This window comes from Microcaecilia unicolor, chromosome 3 (genome assembly GCF_901765095.1).
Source record: "Microcaecilia unicolor chromosome 3, aMicUni1.1, whole genome shotgun sequence".
Taxonomy (NCBI): domain Eukaryota; kingdom Metazoa; phylum Chordata; class Amphibia; order Gymnophiona; family Siphonopidae; genus Microcaecilia; species Microcaecilia unicolor.
The window spans coordinates 525,001,095-525,021,808 of NC_044033.1; the positions used below are offsets into that span (position 1 = coordinate 525,001,095).

At 46.4% G+C, this 20,714-nt stretch overlaps 1 protein-coding gene across 2 annotated transcripts in view; it reads right to left on the minus strand.

Annotated features, from left to right (window-relative positions):
• The window catches only part of SCML4 (Scm polycomb group protein like 4), a 62,028-nt gene that overhangs the window by 14,718 nt on the left and 26,596 nt on the right, over positions 1-20,714 (minus strand). Inside the window, exons 4-5 of one of the 2 annotated variants that reach the window (XM_030195664.1) lie at positions 16,632-16,826; positions 11,400-11,669 (exon numbers count right to left, since the gene is read on the minus strand). In XM_030195664.1, coding sequence (XP_030051524.1) covers positions 11,400-11,669; positions 16,632-16,826 — 465 coding nt within the window. Of the gene's footprint in view, positions 1-11,399; positions 11,673-16,631; positions 16,827-20,714 lie in introns of both variants that reach the window. The other variant, XM_030195663.1, reaches the window with a different exon arrangement.

A 20,714-nucleotide genomic window follows, 5' to 3' on the forward strand; every position in this document is an offset into this window, starting at 1 on the left:
CTTTCAATAACGATTTAAGTGAAATTTTGAATTTTGTTAAAGCAGGACTAGCTCGGATGGAATCGTGGGCATCCATCTTCAAACTGAAACTAAACAGGGAAAAAAATAAATTCCTAGTCCTTACTGATCCATTCCACTCATACCTTGCCAAAGACTTCGTTATAGAACAATACAAGTTCCCACTAGAACAGAATATGAAAATTCTAGGTATTATAATTGATCAACACTTTTTACTTTTGATCTGCAAGTGTCTCTAGTGATAAAGAAAGTGTTTAAAACTTTATGGAGGTTGAAAAGAATTAGACCCCTTTTCTCAAAAAGAAATCTTCAGAAACTTAGCCCAAACCTTAGTACTATCTCAATTTGATTACTGTAATGCAGTGTATGCAGGATCGAAAGCAGGGTCATAAAGAAACGACAAACTGCCCAAAACACTGCCGAAAGACTTGTATGTATAACTGATGGTTTGAGAAAGGGCTGAATTTAAACACGGATGTTCGGTGTTGGTTACGGTACCTGAGTGGAAGCGTGGTGGTAATCGTAGTCGAGCATCGCTACAGTTGACATGGACTTACCATGCTTACCAATTGGAAGGTTATCTTTTGAGCCTTATTGGACTGTTATATTTTTGTGTGCTAATAGGTGATTGATTTTTTAAAACACAGAAGAGGATATAAATTACAAACCCACAACCTTATTCACTTCAGATCATTCCCTTCCCATCTCTGATAACCTTAAAATACTAGGTGTTATTATTGATCGAAATCTTACACTTGAGACTCAAGTCAACTCCACCGTAAAGAAAATGTTTCATTCAATGTGGAAACTCAAGCGTATAAAACATTTCTTCCCAAGGGATGTTTTCCGTAATTTAATTTAATTCAATCAATGGTATTAAGCCATGTTGACTACTGCAATGGAATCTATGTGGGATGTAAAGAACAACTCACAAAGAAAATCCAGACGGCCCAAAACACAGCAGCCAGATTGATATTTGGTAAGACACGATTCCAAAGCGCCACACCACTCCGTGAAAAATTGCACTGGCTTCCTATCAGAGAATGTATCTCTTTCAAAATCTGCACCTTAGTCCATAAGATTATCTACGGTGAAGTCCCAGGTTACATGATTGACCTAATCAACCTCCCAGTCAGAAATAGTACCAATTCATCATGGTCTTACTTGAATCTTCACTACCCAAATTGCAAAGGATTAAAATACAAGACAACCCATGCGTCCAACTTCTCTTACATAAGAATGCGCCTGTGGAACGCACTGCCACAAGTGGTGAAAACAACCTACGATCACCTAAAATTCAGGAAATTATTAAAGACTCACCTATTCGGAAAGGCATATCCGACTGACCCAACTTAAATGCCTCAAACTTCACAATCAAAGATCATATTAGACATTAACAAACCCTTTTACCTTAAACCCAACTTGACTTATTCGTAGCTTCCCTATCCCACTACAACATTTTATGTACTTATCCCCTGCCGGACTTGGTGAATGCCTTTACGGTATTATGTAAGCCACATTGAGCCTGCAAATATGTGGGAAAATGTGGGATACAAATGTAACAAATTAAAAAATAAATAAATATTTAAATAAAATATAAGTAGTACTGTCTTTATATTGTCATTGTGCCGTATATTGAAAAGAGTGTAACAAGAGCTCCTCCCCGAAGCAGCCAGCAGTAAAGCGAAACAAATTCCTCTGCTGGGCATTTCTTGAGAGATAAGTGCTCTTTGTTCTAAAACTAGATAGCATAAGCGACATTACTGTACAGTATTGAATATTTTTGTTATAGTAGAAAGGAGGTTGTGAGGACGGAAGATTACATGTTGACTCAGAATGCCGCTGAGTTATGGATTTGAATTTCTATGGTTCTCTTCTTTTAATAAAGATTATCAAATAATGAATGGGATTGTGTACTCAGAACAGTCACTCGTTTGACTTAATGGGAAAAATTAACCCATCTGGAGAAACTCTGGTCTTCAAAGAACCCTTAAAACTCATCTGTTGTCCCTGAGAGCTCTGAGCTTCACAACACTGTCATTTTTTTTTGGCATGTCCTTGAAAGAAAAGAATAAGCAGTGCTTGCAACATTGGGGGAGAGGGGGGAGTGGAGGGGGAGGGGAAGAACTATCTCCTTTCCCCTGCGCATTGCAACACTATATAAATGTCACATCTCTGCGTCATTTGTGAACATCTCTTTCTCTTAAATGGGAAGATGGCACACTCCAACTGACCCCATCTCAAGGAAATACAAGCGCTACCATTCCTTGGATGCAGAGACTTAAGTGATGCAGGTGGCATTTAACTGTAATAGATTAAGACAAGGGGAAATGAAAAAGTAAGTCCCCTGTTTACTGCTTAAATATTCTAACTGATTAGGGGTAGTTGCACTTGAGATCCTCCTAATCCCAGAAGTTTTCACAGAAAACCCAGATTTTTGATGCTGCTTTTAACTCCTAACCCTTATTCACTTTGTTCAGAACCCTTATTTTATCATCCTCACTTTAATATTCCCTTATCTCTTGTTTGTCCTGTTTGTCTGTCCTAATTAGATTGTAAGCTCTGTCGAGCAGGGACTGTCTCTTCATGTTCAAGTGTACAGCACTGCGTATGTCTAGTAGCGCTTTAGAAATGATAAGTAGTAGTAGTCTTTGGGATTCCGGAATCTTGTAAGTCTTTGGGATTCCGGAATCTTGCTACCCTTTGTCCTTATTCCTTATTTGTCCTGTTTTTCTGTCCTAATTAGATTGTAAGCTGTGTCGAGCAGGGACTGTCTCTTCATGTTCAAGTGTACAGCTCTGCGTACGTCTAGCAGCGCTATAGGAGGAGAATCTTGAATTGTATGCGGTATCTGATCGGAAGCCAGTGAAGTGACTTGAGGAGAGGGGTGATATGAGCATATCAGTTCTGGCGGAATATAAGATGCGCGGCAGCTTTCTGAACGGATTGAAGGGGGGATAGATGGCTAAGTGGGAGGCCGGTGAGGAGCAAGTTGCAGTAGTCAAGGCGGGAGGTAATGAGAGCGTGGACGAGAGTTTGTGTAGTGTGCTCAGATAGGAAAGTGCGAATTTTGCTGATGTTGAGGAGGAAGAAGCGACAAGTCTTGGCAGTCTGTTGGATATGCGCAGAGAAGGAGAGGGAGGAATCAAAGATGACTCCGAGGTTGCGGGCAGATGTTACGGGGTGGATGAGGGTGTTGTCAACTGAGATAGAGAGAGGAGGAAAAGGAGAGGTGGGTTTAGGTGGAAAGACGAGGAGCTCGGTTTTGGACATGTTCAGCTTCAGGTGGCGGTTGGACATCCAGGCAGCAATGTCGGATAAGCAGGCCGACACCTTGGCCTGGGTCTCAGCGGTGATGTCTGGTGTTTTGTCCTGTTTTTCTGTCCTAATTAGATTGTAAGCTCTGTCAAGCAGGGACTGTCTCTTCATGTTCAAGTGTACAGCGCTGCGTACGTCTAGAAGCGTTTTATAAATGATATAAGTAGTAGTAGTAGTCTTTGGGATTCAGGAATCTTGCTCCTCTATGGGATTCTGCACAGAATCTTGCTACTCTTTGGGATTCCGGAATCTTGCTACTCTTTGGGATTCTGCACAGAATCTTGCTACTCTTTGTTCTTATCCCTTATTTGTCCTGTTTCTCTGTCCTAATTAGATTGTAAGTTCTGTCGAGCAGGGACTGTCTCTTCATGTTCAAGTGTACAGCGCTGCGTACGTCTAGTAGCGCTATAGAAATGATAAGTAGTAGTAGTAGTCTTTGGGATTCCGGAATCTTGCTACTCTTTGGGATTCCAGAATGTTGCTTCTCTTTGTTCTTATCCCTTATTTGTCCTGTCTGTCTGTCCTAATTAGACTGTAAGCTCTGTCGAGCAAGGACTGTCTCTTCATGTCCAGTGTATAGCGATGCGTACGTCTAGTAGCGCTATAGAAATTAAAAGTAATACTAGTAGTAGTGTTTGGGATTCCGGAATCTTTCTACTCTTTGGGATTCCAGAATCTTGCTACTCTTTGGGATTCTGCACAGAATCTGCTACTCTTTGGGATTCCGGAATCTTGCTACTCTTTGGGATTCTGCATAGAATCTTGAATCTCTTTGTCCTTATCCCTTATTTGTCCTGTTTGTCTGTCCTAATTAGATTGTAAACTCTGTCGAGCAGGGACTGTCTCTTCATGTTCAAGTGTACAGTGCTGCGTACGTCTAGTAGTGCTCTAGAAATGATAAGTAGTAGTAGTCTTTGGGATTCTGGAATCTTGCTAGTCTCTGGGATTCTGGAATCTTTCTACTCTTTGTCCTTATCCCTTATTTATCCTGTTTGTCTGTCCTAATTAGATTGTAAGCTCTGTTGAGCAGGGACTGTCTCTTCATGTTCAAGTGTACAGCTCTGCGTACGTCTAGCAGTGCTATAGAAATGATAAGTAGTAGTAGTGGGCTTTGGGATTCCAGAATCTTGCTATTATATGGGTTCCGGAATCTTGCTACCCTTTGTCCATATTCCTTATTTGTCCTGTTTTTCTGTCCTAATTAGATTGTAAGCTCTGGCAAGCAGGGACTGTCTCTTCATGTTCAAGTGTACAGCGCTGCGTACGTCTAGTAGCATTTTATAAATGATAAGTAGTAGTAGTAGTCTTTGGGATTCAGGAATCTTGCCCCTCTATGGGATTCTGCACAGAATCTTGCTATTCTTTGGGATTCTGCATGGAATCTTGCTATTCTTTGTCCTTATCTCTTATTTGTCCTGTTTGTCTGTCCTGATTAGATTGTAAGCTCTGTCGAGCAGGGACTGTCTCTTCATATTCAAGTGTACAGTGCTGTGTACGTCTAGTAGCGCTTTAGAAATGGTAAGTAGTAGTAGTAATTTAAAGGGTTAAGAAACTGCAGGCTAAAGTGAATAATAGACAAGGGTGTTAAACACTGCAGAAGCAGAAGGAGTTTCTGGTGATTTCATTCTGTTCTAGCTTTAAATCAAGACAATAAAGATAGCATGCAAAGAAAGTGCACTTTTATGCTGAGTCTCTATGGAATTATAAATCTCCATCGCAATGAACGGTGTATGTGGGCCCCGGCTTTATGTATCGCTTGAAGGGGTTTCTTTCACTTTGCAATGCAATATTGTAAAGTGTTACTTTAAAACCTTCAGGGCTCTGAAAAGAAAGTGCCGTAAACTGAGTGATTATTGTGTCACAAGTCAGATCTGCTCTTGTACATATCATGGTAGCTTTCAGGAGACTAAAAAAAGCCAAGACATCCAAAAATAGGAAATAGCTATTTCTATCAGTCTGTCTGGATTCTGTGTAGTCAAGAGTGAAGCTAGAATGGTGGTTTTTTTTGGAGAGAGGTGGTAGAGTTCATCATAGTAATTTAGTCACATAGTAAATGACGGCAGATAAAGCCCTGTACTGTCCATCCAGTCTGCCCAACAAGATAAACAGATTTTACATGGTATGTGATACTTTATACCCGAGTTTGATTTGTCCTTGCCATTCTCAGGGCACAGACAGTAGAAGTCTGCCTAGTATTGTTCTTGTACTAAAAGTTCTGAAGATTCTGGAATCCTAAAGAGTTACAAGATTCTGGAATCCCAATTAGTACCAACATTCCATTTAGAACCCCAAAGAGTAACATAGTAAATGACGACAGATAAAGACCTGAACGGTCCATCCATTCTGTCCAACAAGATAAACTCACTTTACATGGTATGTGATACTTTATATGTATACCCGAGTTTGATTTGTCCTTGCCTTTCTCAGGGCACAGACCGTAAAAGTCTGCCCAGCACTGTTCTTGTACTAAGTTCCGAAGCTAACGTTGAAACCCCTTAAAATTTACACTCCAGCCCATCCATATCTATTCAATCACGATCAGAGCGTAGACCGTAGAAGTCTGCCCAGCACTGGTTTTGTTTCCCAATTACTGGCATCGCCACCTAATCTCCGCTAAGATTCCGTGGATCCATTTCTTCAAAACAGGATTCCTTTGTGTTTATCCCACGCATTCCATTCCTGTTTTCATCTCCACCACCTCCCGCGGGAGGGCATTCCACGTATCTACCACCCTCTCTGTGAAAAAATGCTTCCTGACATTGCTTCTGAGTCTGCCCCCCTTCAACCTCAATTCATATCCTCTAGCTCTACTGCCTTCCTGTCTCTGGAAAAGGTTCGTTTGCGGATTAATACCTGAATATCATGAATTTGTCATGTACATAAGTACATAAGTACATAAGCACTGCCACGCTGGGAAAAGACCAAAGGTCCATCAAGCCCAGCACTCCATCTCTGACAGCGGCCAATCCAGGCCCCAAGAACCTGGCAAAACCCCCAAATTTAATAACGATCAATGGACTTTTCCTTCAGGAATCTGTCCAGACCCCCTTTAAACTCAGCAAGGCCAGCTGCCGTCACTACCTTCTCCGGCAATGAGTTCCAGAGTCTAACCACGCGCTGAGTAAAGAAAAACTTTCTCCAATTTGTTTTAAACCTACCACATTCTAATTCCTAATGTATACATTGGGAAAGGGTAATGGAAAAGATGATATTTTGGGGGTACTTGTTATCCCCCTTGATGATCTCTTGCAGGTTGTGAGCCCTTCATTACACCGACAAAAGACTTGTCCAAAATGATGATGCGCCTTTACTCTTCAGATCGAGCGCTTTCCTTGGATGGATGTGTAAGAAGTGAGCTCTGGGGGCAACCCCAATAAACGTCATTTTACAACCTATTCCAGGTGTATATATATATATATATTCACACATCGAAGATGTCTTCCCATTGTCATGGCGATGTGTCTTTAAAATATGAGCATAACTTGTCTAAAAGAGTTTGCCCCAAAAAGCATACCTTTAGCGCGATTTATGCCTGCAACCGTTGTTTCAATAGCTACATGCAATGTGTAAGATACATTTAGAGTGGCTCATGTTTATCATTTTGTTTTCGTTGAAGGTCCATTCGTTTTGTTTTTCTTATTGTCATACATGACTGTCCAAAAGTCCGACCTGTCAAACATGGGCAGGAGGTCTGTAGGACCTCTTGGACCTCCCTCCAAAATAGTGAAGCCCTAGTGCCCCTCCCAAGCCCCCACAACCTCCCCCCAAAATAGTGACACAGGGGAGCTGGAGCTTCAGCAGGCTTCCAAATCCCTGACCCCCTCCGAGGTGAGGCATGGGAGGCTGGAGGTCTGGTGGATCTCCAGCCCCAATAAACCCCTCAAACGCAACATAAAATCCCTGGTGGCCCAAGTGGGCTCCCACCTCTACTCCCCACCCGTGCTGGTGGTGTAGCAGATCCCTCCCTCCTGTACTTCCTTGTTGAAGGAGGGAGGATCACACTACCTCCTCTTTAGCTCCACCTTCAAAATGGCAGCACCCTGGGATGCACTTGGCGGGGCTTCCTGAACATATAAGGGCCAGTGCATCCCAAGATGCACTGGACAGGCCTTAGCACCGCCATTTTGAAGGCAATGCTGAAGAGGAAGGGAGAGTGATACTTCCTCTTCCAACAAGAAGATATGGGGGAGGGGTCCACTATACCATCAGGGTGGGTGGGGGTACAAGGTTCTGGGCCAGCAGCTGCAGGTGCCACACTCACTTCCTGTACAAGGTTTTGGGCCAGCAGCTGTGGGTGCCACACTGACTTCCTGTACAAGGTTTTGGGCCAGCAGCTGCGGGTGCCACACTGACTTCCTGTACAAGGTTTTGGGCCAGCAGCTGCGGGTGCCACACTGACTTCCTGTACAAGGTTCTGGGCCAGCAGCTGCGGGTGCCACACTGACTTCCTGTACAAGGTTTTTGGCCAGCAGCTGCGGGTGCCACACTGACTTCCTGTACAAGGTTCTGAGCCAGTAGCTGCGGGGCCACACTGACTTGGGTTGTGTGCACACAATTCAAATTGGTGCCAATTAGCTCCCAATTATTGGCACTAATTGGGTTATTAGCCAATTTAGTTGGGCGCACATCCTGGATCAGAACCCAGTTTGTGTCAAATACAGAAGCCGGGGGTATGGTTTTTGTATGTGTACTTTACAGGATACTGCTGAGCGCGTAGCCAGGATTTACGCATTTAAGCGTACATTTACCTGTGTAAGTGCTAATATTCTATAAATTTAAATGCACATATGAACCCAGATTCTATATATCGCTCCGAGATTTCCACACAGAAATCAAAGTGTATTCTGTAACAATGCGAATAACTTAGTTAACAAGCTAATCAGCGCTAATTGGATGTTAACAAGAAATTATCAGCAATAATTGACATTAATTGAGATTTACTCGCACAGCTCACTAACAATATTCTGTAACAGAGTGCACCTAAATTCTAAGTCACATAGGGGCTCATTTTCAAAGCACTTAGCCTTCCAAAGTTCCATAGGTTTCTATGGAACTTTGGAAGGCTACATAGTTAAAAGTGGATGGGGTGTGGGCCAGTGGCGTAGCTACGTGGGGCCTGGGGGGCCTGGGCCCCTGTAGATTTGGTCCTGGACCCCCCTGTCGATGACCCTCTCGACCCTCCTCCCACGCCGTCGCCGTTGGCTATCTTTGCTGGCGGGGGACCCCAATCCCCGCCAGCCAAGGAGGTCCTCTTCCTCTGAAGGCTCCTTCGTTCTGTTTCTGACGTCCTGCACGTTGTACGTGCAGGACGTCAGACTCACAGGAACAGAACGAAGCCTTGCTGATCTGTAAGGCTTCGTTCTGTTCCTGTGAGTCTGACGTCCGTTGCTGGCTGATCTACAAGGCTTCGTTCTGTTCCTGTGAGTCTCGCTGGCTGATCAGCAAGGCTTCGTTCTGTTCCTGTGAGTCTGACGTCCGTCGCTGGCTGATCTACAAGGCTTCATTCTGTTCCTGTGAGTCTGACGTCCGTTGCTGGCCGATCTACAAGGCTTCGTTCTGTTCCTGTGAGTCTGACATCCATCACTGGCTGATCAGCAAGGCTTCGTTCTGTTTCTGTGTGTCTGACGTCCGTTGCTGGCCGATCTGCAAGGCTTCGTTCTGTTTCTGTGAGTCTGACGTCCGTCGCTGGCTGATCTGCAAGGCTTCGTTCTGTTCCTGTGAGTCTCGCTGGCTGATCTACAAGGCTTCGTTCTGTTCCTGTGAGTCTGACGTCCGTTGCTGGCCGATCTACAAGGCTTCGTTCTGTTCCTGTGAGTCTGACATCCATCACTGGCTGATCAGCAAGGCTTCGTTCTGTTTCTGTGAGTCTGACGTCCGTTGCTGGCCGATCTGCAAGGCTTCGTTCTGTTTCTGTGAGTCTGACGTCCGTCGCTGGCTGATCTGCAAGGCTTCGTTCTGTTTCTGTGAGTCTGACGTCCGTTGCTGGCCGATCTGCAAGGCTTCGTTCTGTTTCTGTGAGTCTGACGTCCGTCGCTGGCTGATCTGCAAGGCTTCGTTCTGTTTCTGTGAGTCTGACGTCCGTCGCTGGCTGATCTGCAAGGCTTCGTTCTGTTTCTGTGAGTCTGATGTCAGAAACAGAACAAAGGAGCCTTCGGAGGAAGAAGAGGACCTCCTCGGCTGGCGGGGATTGGGGTCCCCCGCCAGAAAAGGTAGCCCATGGTGACGGCGGGGGTGGGTTGGCGGCAGGTGGGGGGGGGGGGTCGAGAGGGGCGGTGGTGGCGTGGGGGGGGGGGGTAAAATGTGCCCCCTCACCTTGGGTTATGGACCCCCCTCCCACCGAAGTCTGGCTTCGCCCCTGGTGTGGGTATTTCTACAATCTATGCGCATTATTACAGAATACACCCACTCTGCTCCTAATTTAGGCATTAGGATTATACCAAGTAAACATGGCCTGAATTGACATGACTAAATTTGATTGCGTGGTGAGCCGCTCGGCGTATTCTATATACTGTGCGGAAATTTAGACCTATGCTATAAAATGTAGGCGTATTTTAGAGAATACACCTAGGCGTAATTTTTTTCCGCACGGATTTTTCAGGTGCCATATATAGAATCTAGCCCATGGCGCTTAAATTTAGATTCCCTGTTGTAGAATTAGGGCATTACTGACTATCTTGTTCTTCTGTTTTATACCTTTCTAAATCTGAGTTACTTAAAGGGATCCTGCTCCCTTCAAATGAGCTGGTCTCCGTGGAAGGCTGGAGGGGCTCTGCCACCCCATTAATACCATATTGTGCAATTGTCTACATTTTTATCATCTTTAATCATATTCTAGTTTGATCCAACCTAAATACCTGACAAGAAACCCTACCAGAACCAGACAAAACCGAACTCTCTAGAGCTGGTCGCTTCAATCACTCTGTCACTAAGGAACGTTAACGCACTACCTCCTTACTTCACACCAGAGGCGTATCTGAAATGCGGCGGTAGGGGGGGCCAAGGCCAGAGTGAGGGGGCACATTATAGCCATCGCCGCCGCCATCGTCATCACCTACCTTTGCTGGCGGGGCACCCCAACCCCCCGTCAGCCGAGGTCCGCTTCCTCCTTGCCGCTGCCTTTAAAAATATTCCTTCGGCTGGCGGGGGACCCCCAACCCCCGCCAGCCGAGCCGAGGTCTTTTAAAGTTCTTTTTCGTCCTGCGGAGTCCGTGCTGTTCAAAGCCGACGTCGCTGCACGTTGTATGAGCAGGACATCTCCTGCACGTACAACGTGCAGCGACGTCAGACTCCGAAAGGAGCAGCTTTGAACAGCACGGACTCCGCAGGACGAAAAAGAACTTTAAAAGACCACCTCGGCTCGGCTGGCGGGGGTTGGGGTCCCCCGCCAGCCGAAGGAATATTTTTAAAGGCAGCAGCAGGAGGAAGCGGACCTCGGCTGGCAGGGGTTGGGGTCCCCCGCCAGCAAAGGTAAGTGACGGCGGCAGGGAGGTCCAGGGCGAAATCTGCGGAGGGCCCAGGCCCCTGTGGCCCCACGCAGATAAGCCCCTAATTCTCACACCTAAAATGAACTGATTATTTTTTTTTGTATATATATTTTTTTGTTACATTTGTACCCCGCGCTTTCGCACTCATGGCAGGCTCAATGCGGCTTACATGGGGGGCAATGGAGGGTTACTCTATAACTTACTTTAACATTTATAAACTCTAATACAATACCACTTTGTATTCCTCATTCCGGAAATGGCGATCGCCATCACGGAATAATGTAAGCCACATTGAGCCTGCAAAAAGGTGGGAAAATGTGGGATACAAATGCAACAAATAAAGAAATAAATAAATAAAAAGTGATCTGCTATGAAAACAGCCACATTGATTGGAAGGATGGCGTGAAGGTGCTGGTGCCACCTGGCCACCTTAGCAGTTATTCTTTACTTGGTGAACCTTTTTGAGATTCATTCACTTATCAGTGTATAAAATGTCCAAAGAAATGAATAAATAAAGCCATTAAACTAGACCACATGGATGTGTCATGGGCAGGAGTTAGCGTCTATTCATTGATTTACCACTTTTGTTTCCCTCCAGGTAGGCTCCGTTTCTGGTGGGACTCGATGTTTGACGCCTCAGTCCCAACGTGGAGGATCCCCCTGAGGACATTTGTCCCAGGCGATGGCCACAGGAGGCTGAAGAGCTGCTGCCACCGAGGCGGCCCTCCCCAGAGTTCTGTCTGATGGGATACAGGGAGCCCATGTAGCTGAAGGCCGAGTCGGAAGGATCCACACTGTACCGCTTCATGCTCACTGGATCGACAATGTAATCTTCAGGTATGACGCTTTCTGCTGAGTGAAGGGTCAGGGGTAGAAAAGGAGGGAAGAATGAATTCTTGCAACCAAATTATTTAGCAATTCAGATATCATTCCGTGATGAATCTGTCAATGGTAGTTTGTATCATCTCCTTGTAATCTTTTTTAGGAAATGTACTGCTAATGGTAATTAAAGGCATTCAAAATGAAATCCTTCATTTGTTCACAGAAGAGGTACAGAAGAGGGAGCAACACTGCACAGTGGCGTAGCAAGGGGGGCTGCCACCCTGGGCGGTTCACCATTGCACCCCCCCTGGGTGCAGCACGATGACATCCCCCCCCCCCCCTCAGCACATCAACACTCCTCCCCCCCGACCCAGTGCCTACCCTCCTCAACTCAGTCCAACCAGCTCCCGCACCCTACCTTTAAAGAAATCTCAGAAGCTGGGGCGAGGCGCAGCGCCTCGCGCCTGCATGTAAAAGAAGTGTGGACCGTCTCATCGGGCCTTCCCTCGCTCTGCCTGTCCCGCCCTTGTGGAAATAGGAAGTTGCGTCAGCGGAGGGTGGGACAGACAGAGTGAGGGAAGGCCTGATGAGACGATCCACACTTTTTTTACATGCAGGCGCAAGGCGCTGCGCCTCGCCACGGCTTCCGAAATTTGTTTAAAGTTAGGGTGCGGGAGCTGGTTGGACGGAGCTGAGAGTAGGCACTGGGTCTGGGGGTGTTGATGCGCCGAGGGGGGGGGGTGTCATCGTGCTGCACCTGGGGGGGGGAGCTGGCAGGGAGCACCCCCTTCAGCTGACACCCGGGGTGGACCGCCCCCCCTTAAACTGCAGATTTCCCACGCAGGCATACCCACAAGACCCCAACACAGAACAGCACAAGGCCAGCCCAGCCATCAGGCAAGACAAGGTGCTTGCTCAGGGCAGCAGGTTTGGAGGCAGCAAAGAGCAGCTTTAGTCAAAGAAAAACAATAAGACCTGGCAATCACACAAACTAAAAAAGAAAAAACATCAGCACATACTTTAACTTGTATTTTTGTAGAATGTTTGTGCGATGATCATGGGCAGGTTGTGGGTGATATGACAATTTACACACTGTGTTATAGAATACTAGCCGTTAAGCCCGCTAAAACGGGCGAGATTTCCAGCAACCCTCCTCGCCGCCGCTCCCTCCCCCCTCCGTGCCGGGCCCCCTGCACTGACCTGACAGCGCCTCTCACCTCCGTGATCGCTCTGCTGCTGCCTGCAGCGCTTCCACACGGAGGTGAGAGGCACTGTCAGGTCAGTGCCAGGGGCCTGATACGGAGGGGGGCGGGAGCGGCGGCGGGGATGGGGATGGGGGGGGAGGGTGGAGGTTGGTGCATGCGATGTTCGTTTCCAGGCATCAGCGTCCGACAGTCTGACTCTGTTTCCCTCTCAGTTCCGCCCTCTGACGTCATCTCGTCTTGACGCGAGGTCGGGACAGAGAGGGAAGTCTCTACTGCGCATTTGCAGGTGAGTCGGTCACTTGCCATTTATATGTTTGATACCTGCTCTACACCTAATTTAGAAGTCGAGATTTGCAGCAGGTTCTACTTGGCGTAATTCTTTGCGACTAAATATAGTCATGCAAAGCACCATCAACGTATTCTACAATCTGTGGGAATTTCCCAGGCGCCATATACTGAATCTAACCTAAAGTGACTTACCGGCTATATCGTGTGATATATAACTGGCTAGCTGTGAATATTCAGCGCAACGCTGGCTAAGTTTAGTGGCTAAATTGGGCCGCCCAAATTGCAGGTCTATCTTTGGCCACTTTAACCTAACTGGCCAGCTCTGAATATTGACTTGACTGGTTAAGTTTACACCGATCCAAAAAACCTGGAAATTCAATGACAGTCACCGGAAATGGCCCGGCATTGAATGTCCAGGCTCGGCGCCATTGGAGCCGACTCTGTGGGTGCTGTGGGTGCTTGAGCACCCCCAATATTGAGAATATTCCTTGTATGTGTCCAAGGAGGAGTTATTTTCATTGGGCTTGGCACCCCCAATAATTTTGAAAAGTTGGCTCTTATGCTCGGCGCCAATCGCAGGACTTAGCTGGCCTGCCTCCCGTGTGCTGAATATCGGCCAGTCGGTATTATAATAATACTGCAAATAAGATATTTAGCTTTTACGCTTATTTTATAAGTGATTAACGTGCTTATTAAAAATATGGTGGTAATATTCAGCCTGCAGTGGTAAGCGGTTTGTAAGATGCTCACAGCTGCGGGCTGAACTAGCCCTAGATATATAATATGATACAGTACAATTTATTCTTATAGTCTGCGATAGCCACCAAGTTCAAAAAATCCAAATTTTGAAAGAGCAAACCCCACTGCTTGAAATGCTGCACTGGCTACCAATTAAGGCTAGACTATTTTTCAAAACTAGCACTTTAGTGGAGGAGTGGCCTAGTGGTTAGGGTGGTGGACTTTGGTCCTGAGGAACTGAGTTGGATTCCCACTTCAGGCACAGGCAGCTCCTTGTGACTCTGGGCAAGTCACTTAACCCTTCATTGCCCCATGTAAGCCACATTGAGCCTGCCATGAGTGGGAAAGCGCAGGGTACAAATGTAACAAAAATAAAATAGATACTATTGGAGATTCTACATGGAATGTTGCTACTATTGGAGATTCTGTTGCTACTATTGGAGATTCTACATGGAATGTTGCTATTCCACTAGCAACATTCCATGTAGAAGGCTGCGCAGGCTTCTGTTTCTGTGAGGCTGACGTCCTGCACGTCAGACTCACAGAAGCAGAAGCCTGCGCAGCCACATTGGTGATCTGCAAGGGCCGACTTCTACATGGAATGTTGCTAGTGGAATAGCAACATTCCATGTAGAATCTCAAATAGTAGCAACAGTGGAGGAGTGGCCTAGTGGTTAGGGTGGTGGACTCTGGTCCTGGGGAACTGGGTTCGATTCCCACTTCAGGCACAGGCAGCTCCTTGTGACTCTGGGCAAGTCACTTAACCCTCCATTGCCCCATGTAAGCCACATTGAGCCTGCCATGAGTGGGAAAGCGCAGGGTACAAATGTAACAAAAATAAAATAGATACTATTGGAGATTCTACATGGAATGTTGCTACTATTGGAGATTCTGTTGCTACTATTGGAGATTCTACATGGAATGTTGCTACTATTGGAGATTCTACATGGAATGTTGCTATTCCACTAGCAACATTCCATGTAGAAGGCTGCTCAGGCTTCTGTTTCTGTGAATCTGACGTCCTGCACGTACGTGCAGGACGTCAGACTCGCAGAAGCCTGCGCGGCCACATTGGTGATCTGCAAGGGCTGACTTCTACATGGAGTGTTGCTAGTGGAATAGCAACATTCCATGTAGAATCTCAAATAGTAGCAACAGAGGAGGAGTGGCCTAGTGGTTAGGGTGGTGGACTTTGGTCCTGGGGAACTGAGGAACTGAGTTCAATTTCCGGCACAGGCAGCTCCTTGTGACTCTGGGCAAGTCACTTAACCCTCCATTGCCCCATGTAAGCCGCATTGAGCCTGCCATGAGTGGGAAAGCGCGGGGTACAAATGTAACTAAAAAAAAAATGTCTCCATCCTCATCCTGTGAGACTGTCACTGAAATGCTTTGATGTTTCACTTATTTATACTGTTATTTATCAACATTTGCTTATTTTGGATCTGATGAAGAAGGGTTTCTTTTGAAAGCTAATCAAAAAATGTACTTAGTCCAATAAAAAAGGTATCGTCATATTTTCTTTTCGTTGTTTTCTTTTCTTTTATTTTATATCTATTGATTACCTTTAAGAGTGGATTAACAAGGCTACCGCATCTCGCAACTTACCAAAAAATCTGATAGGCAAATCAGGGTTTCTGTTAGTGCTGCTGAGTATCACTGCTCACAGGACCAAAAGGGAAAATGCTGGACTGGGAAGCTAGAGCTAATTGTTAAAATACGTGCATACTCTGTTTAATATGTTGCATTATTTCAGTGTGCATTATTTTGATTCTTGGGGTGGGGTGGGGGGGGCACAGAATACCCTGGAGTGTATTCACTGCGCATAATACCATCAATAGCAGGTGCTAAGGAGAGGCCGCTGATACATCTGCACCAGAGAACGCAGTGAACAGGTCCTTCCCTGCTGTGTTCAGAAGGGCACCCTATGTCCCTTTACTCTGACATGGTTTTTGCCATCCCGCATCCTAAGAATTTTAACTTGCCCTATCTTAGCCTCCCCAAACAGTTGAGTCACCAACTGCCTATGCGTGGCTGCTCTTATTTGAAGCACCAGGTCTTAGTGACGTCATCCTGGCTACGGAGCCTAGCTCAGCAACTCCAGGAGCCACGGACAAGTCAGCTGCAATGTGGATTTCTAGGGCGGGAAACCCTTGACACGTGGGCTGCAATGTAACTTATTTCGACTCACAGCTGGCTCTGCTTCTCTCAACAACAACAAAAGACATGTCACATTCAAAAATGGACCAAACCACACCAGAGGTTATAAAGAAATAAACTCCCCCCCCCCCCCCCCTCCAAAAATACATTACTGTTGGAACAGCAGTTTCAATTCTGCAACATGGAAATTTTGATACACTGAAATTAGCAACTGGAGAATTGCTCCTTTCAAAATGTTTCTTTCTTTTTCTCAACTTTACCCAATACTCTTTTTGTTATTGCTGTTATTGCATTTAAAATTTAAAACGTAATAAAATTTCATGTGAAAACAAAAATCAGCTATACCAGTCTCATATATTCAGAGCCAACACAGATACACATACACCCACTTATACAGAGACACACACAAAATATGGGCAAACACACACACACACATATGCAAACACAGACACACGTGTGCAAAGAGACAGATGTTAGTGCTATGAAGCATTTTCTGTTGAACCAAGTGTCCAGTGAAGAAAAGAATCAGATGCTCTCGTTCGACAGCCACATTGAGCTCGTTTCTCCTACAAGGCATGCTAGTTGCTGAGGCCAGGCCTACCTGATTCCATCCTGTCATTCTCGTACTGCTGGGGGTTGTCCACTGGGGCACTGTACTGAACGAAGGGCTGGTTGCTGAAGAGGTTGCCGCAGAGCAGGCTACGGCAAAGCTTCTTGAGGAAGCGCAGGACGTAACCGATGCTGTTCACAACGGGCAGACTCAGGAGATGCTGCTTTCCATCAAAAGAGGCTGACACTGAAAAGAAATCCAGCAACAGTTAAGAGCCCAGCAGCAAAATCAAAATGAGCAGAGGTGGTGTGGACTTATAACAGGCAACCTACGAGTAGGGATTCGCCCTTCCAAACAAAAGTGTCCACTTGATTGGACAAATACCTTTAGATCTAAAAACTAGTTAAAAGATAGAAAACAGACAGTAGGGTTAAATGGTCAATGTTCTCAATGGAGAAGGGTAGATAGTTGGGTTCCCCAGGGGTCTGTGCTGGGGCCGCTGCTTTTTAACATATTTATAAATGATCTAGAGATGGGAGTAACTAGTGAGGTAATTAAATTTGCTGATGACACAAAGTTATTCAAAGTTGTTAAATCGCAAGAGGATTGTGAAAAATTACAAGAGGACTTTACGAGGCTGGGAGACTGGGCATCTAAATGGCAGATGACGTTTAATGTGAAGTGGAGGAGTGGCCTAGTGGTTAGAGCACCAGTCTTGCAATCCAGAGGTGGCCAGTTCAAATCTTACTGCTGCTCTTTGTGATCTTGGGCAAATCACCTAACCCTCCATTTCCTCAGGTACAAACTTAGATTGTGAGCCCTCCTGGGACAGAGAAATATCCAGAGTACCTGAATGTACCTCACCTTGAGCTACTACTGAAAGTGTGAGCAAAATCTAAATAAAGAATAATAATAATGTGAGCAAGTGCAAAGTGATGCATGTGAGGAAAGAGGAATCTGAATTATAGCTACATAATTAGGAATCACCAGCCAGGAAAGTTCACTGCATCTCAAAAAAGATATAGTGGAATTAGAAAAGGTACAGAGAAGGGCAACAAAAATGATAAAGGGGATGGGATGACTTCCCTATGAGTGAAATAATGAGTGGAGTGGAACGGGTAGGCATGAATAGCTTGTTTACTCTTTCCAAAAATACTAGGACTAGGGGGCATGCAATGAAGCTACAAAGTAGTCAATTTTTCTTCACTCAACGTGTAATTAAACTCTGAAATTCGTTGCCAGAGAATGCAGTAAAAGCAGCTAGCTTAGCGGGGTTTAAAAAAAAGGTTTGGCTAGCTTCTTAAAAGAAAAGCCCATAAGCCATTATTAAAATGGACTTGGGGAAAAATCCACTGCTTATTTCTAGCATAAGCAGCATAAAATGTTTTGTACTCTTTTTGGATCTTGCCAGGTACTTGTAACCTGGATTGGCCACTGTTGGGAGCATGCTTACGGCAGGAAGGCTCTTTATAGCATGCTGAGAGCCTTCAGAACAAGGTGGCCCTTGGGAGCACGCTCAGGGCAAGGCAGAAGGCCTTCAAGGGCATAACTGGTGCCCAGGGCCCAGCGGCAGAAAGGTCCCTGAAAGCACAATTGGTACTGTGAGCCCAGCAGTGGCCCCTGGGAGCATAGTCAATGCTTGGAGTCTGGTGAAAGCCCTTGGGAATGTAATTGGTGCTCAGGGCCCAGTGGAGGCGATAGGTCCCTGGGAGCACAATTGGCACTCAGAGCCCAGCGTTGGCCCCTTCAAACACTGGAGTCTGGTGAAAGGCCTTGGGAGTGTAACTGACACTCAGGCCCCAGCATTGCAGTGAAAACTGGTTAGGCCAGGCTGTCTCAGACCCTCACTGGACATCCAACAGCAACCAGGTCCAGAGTGCACCAGCTGGATTGCGAAATCTGAGGACATGGAGGGGACGGACAGGGGGGGCCAGACACAATGAAGGAGTAAGGAGGATATAGTGAACACTGCCACTTGATAAAAAGACTTAGGCCCAGATGCATTAAAGACATTGGTAATTCCCGTTCCCTACCGATTCCATAGCGAATCGGTAGGGAACGGGAATGCATCAACGATAGGGAATGCAAATGAGCTACTCGTCGTAGCTCACTTGCATTCTCTAGTCCTTCGGTACCTGAGTCGGAGAATCGGGACGTCCCTTTAGATTAGGCTCCTCTTCCTGGTCTCTTCAGCCAATCAAAGCGGGCTTAGCTGGCTGTTGTCAGCGAAACGCGCTCTGATTGGCTGAAGAGACCAGGAAGAGGAGCCTAATCTAAAGGGACGTCCCGATTCTCCGGCAACCAGGAAAATAGAAAAATTTCGCTGTGGAGGGGCAAGTGGCGCGGCGAAGACTCTCAAGAAGGGGGGAAAAAAACACGAGCGCCGGCAGAACAAAAAACTGCGAAAAAAAAGACGTCTCTCAGAAGCGCAGGGAGAGTACGTCCTTAAAGGATGCCCCTCACATGTGCTCCCTCCTTTTTTTTTTTCTTTTTTACCTTTTTTGGGGGCCCTTTTCCTTTCCGATTCCCTCACAGGAGCCCTAACAAGAGGTCAGACATCTCGTTAGGGTTCCTACGGTAAGGGAATCGGAAAAACGGTAGTGCATCTGATTATAATGGGCTGCAACGGTACTGCAGCTCATTATAATAGCTTTTCAAACATTTGCATTCCGTTTTCGTTGCCTGCTACCGTGGCAGGGAAAATGCCCTTAGTGCATGCCCGGGGTGAACTACTTGCGTTTTAAACTGGCTGGAACCAGTTTAAAACGCAAGTTGTGGGCTCGTTAGGTTTTGTGCATCTGGGCCTTAATGAAGGAACAGGGATTATATACTTGATGATGTCACATTGGTAAAGAGACTGACTGGCTCGAACAGTACTGTTTAATAGGTTGCTCTTAGAATACCTTTCATCAAGAATGCTTCCCAAACTACTTCTGATAAAGTAAATGTCTTACTGCTTTTATATAAAACTAGTAAAAAAAGGCCCGTTTCTGTTTGAAAGGAAACGGGCGCTAGCAAGGTTTTCCTCTGAGTGTGTATGTTTGAGAGAGTGACTGTGTGAGAGAGGCTTCTGTTCCTGCTGCTGTGCATTCCCCGTGTTGTGCTGATTCGCTGCTCTCTGTGTCGTGGCTCCGCCCCTCTCCCTTCTACTGGCCAATCTGGTGTGGGTTGTGTGACGTCACTATTATCTACTACAACATGTCCAGACCACCTCCAAGGGATCCACGGTTCCAGGCAGCCTCAGAATGTTGAAGGTGAGAATTATTATATAGGATAAGTTGTAAAAAATTAGATGAACTGTTTCATCAGTTCAGCCAGCCTTGTTCACAGCAGTCTTTTGGGGGGTTTCCTAGGGAGAACGGAGGGAAATCCTGGCCAGTAATACCTTTCTTCCCCAGGTGGAGGAACCAAGTGTACGAGAGACCAACGGAGTCTGCCCAAGAGAGACTCCTGCCAGGTCGGGCCCAGACCCAGGGACATTTACAAGGGGGTGTAACAAACACATTTCTACTGAAGAAGTAATTTATACGTGTCGGTGGATTTCCAAAGAGGAAGTGCATGCACGCTTTCTCTTCAGATTTGCTGTGGGTACTTGGACGCAGGGGCTTAGCTACGGGGGGCCTGGACCTACGCAAATTATGTTCGGGCCCCCTGGTTTGGCTGGTGGGGGTCCCAAACCCCTGCCAGCTGAAGCCTTCTTCAGCACCGTCTGCGGCGCAGCCGCGTTCCTGCCCTGCTCTTCTTGCTCCACCTGTCCTGTGCACGCTGACGTTCCTTTACGTGAAACTGAGAAGGAGCGTCAGCGCTGGAGACGGTGCTGAAGAAGGCTTCAGCTGGCAGGGGTTGGGGACCCCTGCCAGCAAACGTATTTGCGATGCGAGGGGTTGCGAGGAGACGCGAGGCGGTGGCGGGGGGCGGGGGGCGGTGGGGGTGACAAGGTGGCACTCAAAATGTGCGCCCAACCTCGGGCTCTGGCCATGCCCCTGCTTGGACGTTTACACTTGCTTTTCCTGCTGGTTCTCTCCTCATGGGAAATAGTGTGAATTGACATGAAAATGTGGTCTACGCGGGTTATTTTTCTTGTACATCTAAACATGAAGGGTTGCTATGATCCATTAGATGTTGGGCTGGGGC